At 34.2% G+C, this 8,699-nt stretch overlaps 2 protein-coding genes and 1 long non-coding RNA gene across 3 annotated transcripts; 2 read left to right on the top strand and 1 right to left on the bottom strand.

Moving 5' to 3' along the window:
* Positions 1 to 1,671: 1,671 nt before the first annotated feature.
* Positions 1,672 to 2,596, top strand: LOC115966621 (probable stress-associated endoplasmic reticulum protein; the record flags this gene model as incomplete). Its single annotated transcript, XM_031085821.1, has 2 exons — positions 1,672 to 1,828; positions 2,536 to 2,596. Coding segments are annotated over 2 exons (204 nt in total), but the record flags the coding sequence as incomplete, so codon positions are not given.
* A 401-nt stretch (positions 2,597 to 2,997) lies between these two features.
* On the top strand, positions 2,998 to 3,271 carry LOC115967810. Its single transcript, XR_004086555.1, has 2 exons — positions 2,998 to 3,067; positions 3,175 to 3,271. It is a non-coding gene; the product is annotated as an uncharacterized LOC115967810 (long non-coding RNA).
* Positions 3,272 to 6,901: 3,630 nt separating this feature from the next.
* On the bottom strand, positions 6,902 to 8,521 carry LOC115969491 (anthocyanidin 3-O-glucosyltransferase 7-like). The gene has a single exon (XM_031089151.1). It carries the CDS (start codon positions 8,340 to 8,342, stop codon positions 6,981 to 6,983), a length of 1,362 nt encoding a protein of 453 aa, XP_030945011.1. The 5' UTR covers positions 8,343 to 8,521; the 3' UTR covers positions 6,902 to 6,980.
* Between the last annotated feature and the right edge of the window lie 178 nt (positions 8,522 to 8,699).

Here is an 8,699-nt window from a genome sequence, read left to right as displayed (position 1 = left end):
ATGACGGAAACGTAAGTTCCAACTTCTACCACCCCCATCCGGAGCATAATCAACAATTTCAGAAATCATAGCTTCCTTATTCACAGTAATAGCAAATAGTGCCAAATATAAAACTTTCAAGGTAGAAGGGCTACTCCAAGGGTCATGCCAGAATCTGATACAAAAACCCTCACTTGCTGCATACAACACATGACGAAAGAAACTCTCAGCCCTCTTCCTAATGTTCTTCCACATACCACATCCATGTGTCCCTCTAACAACTCTAGTACACCATCCCCCATTGTCCTCCCCATATTTGGAAGCTATAACTTGCCTCCATAAACGTGTGACCTCATTCTCAAATCTCCAGTTAAAATTGAAGTTTACTTTCTTGACCAATGATAATGAAAATGCTAGTTAAAATTGAAATTGAGTCTTGATCATTAGGTAATGCTTGATTTTGCTTTGTTAGTACCTTGATTTGGGAACAAGACTTGAACAAAGATATAGAAGTTATTCGTTTATTGTTTTTGCTGTCAATGTAATTTGGAAATTTAGAATTTGATGGAATAAAAAAAAAAATTATATAAAAATCATGATGCCAATCCATTTTGCAGTTTAGAATTTGAATCTTTCATCGTTTATGTAAATTTTTTTTTAAATTTTAAATCAAATTCTCCTTGGTTCCATTCAGTCTGTAAAGGTTTTTTATTTTTTATTTTTTTTATTTTTTGCCAATTTCTCAAAATTTATGTTCTATTTTTTTCCCTTCTTGCTTTTCTGGTTTGTGATTTTAGTATATTACTACTGACCTTAATTTTAAAGAAAAATCACAGTTGCATGTTAATTTTGTTTTTTCTTTTCTATTTTTTTTTTTAAATTTCTAGGATGAATAAGCTTAAAAGGAAATAGCTTTGCATACAAATTTTATTTTTGGGATGAACATGCTTAAATTAAAGTCTCCTTTGCATGTTAATTTTGCTACTTCTGCTCAATTGTCTCTTATTATTGCTTTTTTTTTTAACCCCATTTGAGCTCTAGTGCTCAAATTTTATGGCAAAAAGCTCAGCTATAGGTATAAATTTGGGTTTGTAAAGCTTTTACATTTTCTGGGTAAAGTAGAAATCACTATCAAATGCTTTGTAATTTGATTAAAATAAAGTGTGTTTATGTGATTTTTTAATGTTAGTTTGGTCCTGGATGGATGGATGGATAGGATTAGTGAAAGAAACAAGTTAGCCCCTTTCTATTTGAATGCTTGAACTTAAATATATGATTGAATCCTAGTACTATCTAAGTTGTTGTAGAGTGTGGTTTGGTCTTTGGTGTTGAGAAAGTCCTCTTTTTAATTAAAGTTGAAGATTATGAAATTTATTTTATGTTCTTAGGAACAACAGTTGGTGCTTTCAATGATTTTTCATATATGGGTTGATGCCAAATAGAATACTGTGACTAGCCCTGATTAGTTTGCAGAGGATTCAGTGCTGACCTCAAATTTTTGGTAGTAAGGTTTGGCTGTTTGGTTGAATGCCAAATGATTGTTTCTTTGTTTAATGTTATTTGCTTTTCATTTTTGGAGGTAATTTTCATTTTGGTATAAGCAGAAAATTAACAGGAGTTTAGATGTTTGTTAATTTCAGTGGTTCATAGTTTTTATGGAAACGTGTGTTGGTTGTTTTATGGATTTGACAAACTACTTCAAAGCGCCCTTCTAAGAGGAAAGTGGAAAAGTTTCAGAAGAACATCACAAAGACGGGATTAGTGCCTGAAACCACTTCAAAGAAAGGATATGACTACCTAGTTGGGCCTATCGTTCTTGGTTTCTTTGTCTTTGTAGTCATTGGATCATGTATGGCCTTTCTAACTTCTTATTGTTGACATACTATTAATGCTCTTTAATAGCCTTTTGGGGGGATTAGGGGTGAAGGGGCTTTTATTCAATTTTCCACATGTTTTATATTTGCTATACGTTGGCAGACTCTTTTACTCTTTTTTAAGTCTACTGTGACATAAAGTTGTTGCATGAACTTGCTAAAAAGATGAAAATATGTGTCCAATAAACATGCTATTGGGTAACATTGTGGACTTCATCTAGTGGTTACTTCTTTTCTCTTGTAATTCTGAATCTAGTGGTTACTGCTTTTCTCTTGTAATTTTGACAGGGATGTGGGCTATAGAACTAATTTATGTTGTGTGGGTTTGAGAAACTTTAATGTAGCTCTAGGAGCATGCTAAAAATATGTGCATTTTAATGTTTTATCATTCACATTAATATTATTTGCTTGTTGCAACTTTACAGGTCAAGAACATAATATTTGGTAGCATATAGGGGTGTCAGTTTCTAATTTTGCTTATTCTAAATTCCTTGATGCATGCCGGTGGGATAAGACTACAAAATTGATTGGGGGGTATTTATTTTTGGACCTGTAGTTGCTGAACTGGTGAATAGTATCATTGTTAATATACATAGACATTAGGTTTTCTTAGGTGATTAAGTTGCCTTTTTTTTTAACATGCTATTGATCACTTGATTTCCCTTGATCTTTTTGTTGGCAGCCCTCTTTCAAATAATAAGGACAGCTACAAGCGGTGGGATGGCCTGAGCAAGAGCAGAAGGAAGTTTCAATGTACCATGTAGTGAAGTTAGAACATCTTTGCTTCCTACTTTGCAATAATAAAGTAGTATAGTTGTCCAGTTCATTTTATATTGTTTCCATTCCAGGGGTTTTTTTTTTTTTTTTTTTTTTTTTTTTTTAATTTTGATAAAGGATGATAAACAGAACAAGAAGCAGCAAACACCCAATCTTCTCTATCCTCACCATCAATTTGCACTTCACAAAGTTTATATTGATTTGTTCAAAGCTTTCTGACTTGTCAGTAGACCACATCCAAAGACCATTAACTATAAACTTAGACAAACTGTCAATGCAGCAACTTGTGTCATGCATCACCCTATTACCATATATATATATATATATATATATATATATATTTTATATTTTAATTTCATCATTTGTGGTTGAGAGAGGCAGCATTGGAAGCACAAGCATGTCCAGGGATGACTTAAACAAGCTTCCTTGCAAAACATGTGGGTATTCCTATAATTTTTTTACGTATATTAATTTTCGTTGTTGTCTGTGAAACTTACAAGAAATTTGTAGTTGTTGAAATGTCTGTGAATGTGACTTGGTGCAGGTGGCAACCACAATCTCGATCTGAATTAGGGGATGTCTCCTCCTTCACTTGGTAATGGTTCCAAGGAGAATGAGGGATGCCTTCAGTTCCACTTTGACTCATACAATGTGCAAAATGGAAGGGGTTCTAAGGTAAATTTTTTAGCTTAGCTTATTTTTTTTTTAATTTGCTTGTTTTTTGTAGCATGTGAGAAAGCCAAATTTTGTGATGTACTTAATGATTTCAAGTCAGCTTAAATACTAAATTCGGTTATCCTAGTTGAAGGACTTAACAGTCACCCTTAGGCCTTTGCTCGTTGTAGCAAATATAGCTGGCCAGTTTTAATCTTCACCACATATGCTAAATAACATACATTGCATCAGCATTAAAGTTTTAAAACTACCAACAATTTATCATTTATGTTCACTATGCTCTGCTTTGCAGATGGGGAACCATGCACATGCAGCATTATCTAATTCACCTTTCAAAGGACTAGTAATGACGTCAGAGCGCCCCCCTTATGGAATGGTGTCTATCCTAATTTCATTCCCAATGAGGTGAATTGTTTTATTTTGTTTCTTAACTTCATAATTTGAAACCAATTACACATTAGACTAAGTACCTGAATTTCACATATAGAGTTCAATCTCAATTGTTGGACTCTGTCCTAGGGCAGATCAAAGATATGTTTATTTGAAGAGACTGCCAAATAGGGAAAGATTATTCCACTGATGGAGTTATATACAATCTATGATTTTGGGTTGCTTGGGTGGGACCTTAGGGCGATCAAACATTATTCTTTGGAGACTAGCTTCTATCTATTAGTGTTCTCTTTAAATAGATCACATTGGGAAGGGGGAGGGGGTTCAGACTCTTTAAACCATCCATGTTTCTGTGACCAAGTGAACCCAATTCTTGGTGCAAAACTAAAAGGATGGAAATACTATAGTGAACTATTTCTCTTTTTCATGGAATCAAAAGTAATAACTTATGCTCTAAGATAGCTAAGATCAGCCAAAGAAAAGTGGAAAATAATTTTTCCAATATTAATTTTATGGCCATCGAACTAAACAAAAGGTATTGACTTTCAAAACAATTTTGCTTCCAAATTTTTCTTATTAGAACTTAAAAAAAAAAAAAAAAAAAAAAAATCAATGGCTATGTCCTTGTCATTTCATGCTATAGGTCAATCTATGTTCTCTTTTTCGTGTACCTTTTTCTTGAATATTTAGTAATTCCACTGCTTATTATCTCTATTTGATGCTTAATGTTATAAAAGTGCCCAAACTGGTTCTATGCTATTTCCCTTTTGATACCTATTAAAAATAAAGCAACTTTGATGTTGATCCATGTTGTATACCAATGCAATAATTTGCTTCTATGGGTACTTAATTTGGCCCCAATTTTGTCCACTATTACCTCATATTGCTAATCTAATAGGTGCAGAGGATCTTACCCATCTACTTTTGACTTCTAGCCATCTATTATTTAGTGTTACCTGTTCTATATAAAATAGCAAGAGAAGTTACTAAGTGGTAATGCACTTTGTATGACTGTTTTCATACAGCTTTAAATGAAGCACTGAAGAAGGAAGATGAGAGGCTCAAGATTGCAACCGGAGAAGTAATGACACGTGCTGGGGAAAAGCTCTAAAAAAGTGCGAAAAAAGGCCAGGGCTTCTGCGTGTAAATTTTGCTGTAAAGGAGAGGAGAGAATTTCTTATCAAATACAATGGATAAGGTAATTAAATGAATGTACATGTGGCTGGTGTGCGGTGCCCCAGCTCTTGTTCTACTAGTTTGGTTGGGGAGTAATTTTGGCTTTAGGCCTAGGATCTATTGGGAGTAGTTTGTACAGTTTGCTTCATTGTGTTATAAATGTAGTTGATAGGCTGTTGAAATTCAATTTGGAATTGCACAATTGTGTTTGCATTTATATTTTAAATCAGGTTATTAAATTTTGATTAAAGTGAAAGAGTGCATCCATTTTTTTTTTAAAAAAGAAAATACTTATTTCGATGTTTATTGACTGTTAATAAATGTGTAATACTTTTTTCAACGGTTGTACAGGCTATAGAAAAATGTTCTCGACACAGTTTTTAATAACGGTTCTCTTCGGTCATTTTAACCGTTCAAAATACTTTTTTCAATGGGTTTTAGTACTTTTTTCGACGATTTCAACCGTTGAAAATAGTTAAATTTCTTGTAGTGAAAATAATTCTTCTAATTTTTTAAAATGCCAAATTGCTAATTAGATTTTTGTATTTAAGTTTTATTAACATCTCTTTTATAAGTTGTTAGGAAAAGTGATTGTTAGTGATTATTCAGCATACTCATAAAAATTTATTTTTTGGTGAAACAATTTACGATTTCAATTAGGTTGGATTTATATTAGTTCAATGTTATGGGGGTCTTTTTGAAGGCAACAAAAACAAATGTAAGACCCACGTTATTATTTTCTATTAAAAAAATTCAATTACATCATTACAATTTTGGGACTGTTTTATACAATTTTGGGGGGGTTTTTTGTTTACATAATGGGGGACTTGGGACTAGAATGGGGGACTTTGCACACAGTATGTTTTACACACTCTGGTAAAATACACTAAAAATATAACTTAAAGTCAAGTTTTTAGTGTATTGTTACATGTGTAAATCACATTGTGTGAATAGATTTTTCTCTATAACATTATGTGATTCAATTTTACTAGCTGTACACGTACTTGCATGTGACTCAAGATTCAACCCATAACGGACAGCTTGTAGTAACTTGGTTGTCCATGTGTTCCTAGCTTGATATTAATTCTGCCTTTTAAAGTTTCTTAAAAAAGTCGCGATATATGATACATCGCGTGTGGACTGGATATATACTTCCCTTTTAGTTCAAATGAAATTTCTTAATGTTTAAAATTGAAACATCCAGATTTTAATCCCCTTTTCACTTAAAATATATTTTTTAAATTGACAAAGATAAAAACAAAACACAAGTCAGGGGAAGAAAAAAAAAAAAGTCATTTTCGTGGAGTCTTATTATTGTTGAAAGGGAGATATGAAAATTTGGGGGTCATAGAGGCAAACACATTGTACGAAAGTCGTGAGTTGCACACCTACTGGCTACTCGTGGTCCTGATTTTTAATTTCACAGGAAAGAGAATCATTGATAGCATGGGAAGTGTCATAGATATTTAATAAACTAATTAAACTTGATGATAAAGATTGGTATTTTTTTTATAAAAAAAAGAAAAAAAAATTATAGTCTGAAAGCTTCACAATAGTATAGTGTGCGCTACACAATTAAAATTTCTCCTAACCTATCTAAACTTAGGCATGATAAAAATACTTACTAATTAAGTTTATAATATTACAAATAATAGTATAGATTGAGATTGTCAACACAAGCTTTAGCAACTTAAACACAAATTTAAACCAAACTTGAATAACTTAATTTTTGACTTATAATTAGCTCAACTCTACTCATTGCAATCTTACTCATATAATTACTAAATTATTAAATTGCATACTTTTATTATTCCAATGCATAAGTGCCTCATAGTCTTGATCGGCAGGAATACAAATTCTCAATTTTGCTTTTTGTATCCTACTTTATGTTTCATTAATCATAACTTGATATGTATTAAAATAAAAAAAAATAAATAAAATAAACCCTGGTTTTTTTTTTCTAAGGAAAGATAAATGAATAAATTACAAGTTATTATAAGTTGTGATTGATGAACATAAATTAAAATACAAAAAGTGAAATGAGGAATTTGCATTAGATCAACAAAACCAATCACCATACAAGTTGTAGGTGTCAGCCAGTGCTAAAGTTTAAGATATTAGCTCCACCAAATGACTGAAATCTTTTGCAGCAGTACCATTTGGGCTAGCAGCCACTTGTACAGTACGTTTGAGAGCTTGGGCCTTATCTCTCATCTCCTTCCCTTTTTCATGCCCCAAAATGAGTTCCAAGCTCTTAAGCAATCCACTCTTAGTGAGAATTCCACCCTCGACTTTCACACCAACCCCCCATACTTCCTCTACCATTCTTCCAGTCATGTGATGATCACCAAAGAACGGCCTACAGATCAGTGGCACACCATATGCAACACTCTCGGACACAGAATTGTTACCACAGTGAGTTATAAACACAGCTATTGAAGAATTAGCTAGAACTTTTACCTGCGGTGTCCATGGCACTATTTTCCCTTGCAATCTAGTTCTCTCAACAAACCCTTTGGGCAAGAGGCTTTTTATGTTGTCCTTGAGAGACCACAGAAATGGAATTCCACTCTCTTCCAGTGCCTCAGCCAATGCTATTAACTCATTTTGAGGTGGTGAAGCCACAGTTCCAAAGCTTACATACGCAACCGACCTTTCCTTCTGTTCATCTAACCAAGATATGCACCCAGTTAAATCCGAACCCGACTGTGATGGCGGCGATAGTGTGAAAAAACCCACATTAAGCACATTTCGAAACTTTGTTTTGAAATCATGATTGATAAGAGGTGGGTTTAGTTCTTCATAAGAGGTCAACACCACAGCACTAGCTCGCGGTAATACCAACCCAACTTGACTCAGCATGTGTGAGAAAGTTGTCTCTTCCAACTTCTCCGATATCACCTCTTCAGATAAGTCCGAAACACGCATTTGAGACAATCCTGGAATGAATTCCAAGGTTGCATCTTTAACTTTATTACTGGCAAAACGTTGGCGTATAAGGTCAGTATAAACATGAGCTGAAAGAGAGCAAGGCAAAGAAAACCAAATTGGGATCCATGGAACATGCAAATCCTCGGCAACCTCCACAGCAAATGTCAAGAATGCATCGGAGATCAAGCAAGAGAATTTCATACCAGTCTCTGCCACAGCCACTTCTAAGCCTCTTTTATAGTTCTGTGGCGAGACCTTAATGAAAAATTCCACAGCCTCAATAGGATTTGGGGAAAGAACATGGCCAACAGGAACTCCATCGGCCACATCATAGGGTTTTATGTTGGGCAAGGTCTCGTCTGGTTTTGCTGCGGAGAAGAGTGAATGGTTGCACTTTTGTGTGTTTAAGAATGAGAAGTGAACGTTTGGAGCAGCTTTTGCTAATCTGCGAACCAGAGTCAAGAGAGACAAGGCATGGCTGCCGAATGGGAATGGCAACACAGCCACATGTTTCTGAGGAGAGCTTTTGGTCACTGACATGTTGATGGGTTAGACTGTTGAATCAAGTGAAGAGAGAGTGAGAGTGAGTGATGTTCCAATGAATGGCACCGGGATACTTGCTCTACTTCTCAGTCTTATGTTTTATAGGTAAGAAGCTCATAATTATTAGTTGTCCTATATATACAAGTATCATGAGTGGAGTGATGTTACAATGAAGGAAAAAAACGAGTGGAATGAGAATATTGCTTTGTCGGAAGAAGTTTATAGTTAATCCAGAAGGAGACACGAAAAATTGGTGGTCATAGAAGCAACGCGTTCATTGTATCAAAGTCTTGAGTTGCATACCTACCCTTGGGAATTCAATTAATGTGACACGCCTACTCCACCAGATTTTTA

This window comes from Quercus lobata, chromosome 11, assembly GCF_001633185.2.
Source record: "Quercus lobata isolate SW786 chromosome 11, ValleyOak3.0 Primary Assembly, whole genome shotgun sequence".
Taxonomy (NCBI): Eukaryota; Viridiplantae; Streptophyta; class Magnoliopsida; order Fagales; family Fagaceae; genus Quercus; species Quercus lobata.
The sequence above is the reverse complement of the archived record's forward strand: the minus strand, read 5'-3'. Positions and strand labels throughout refer to the sequence as shown.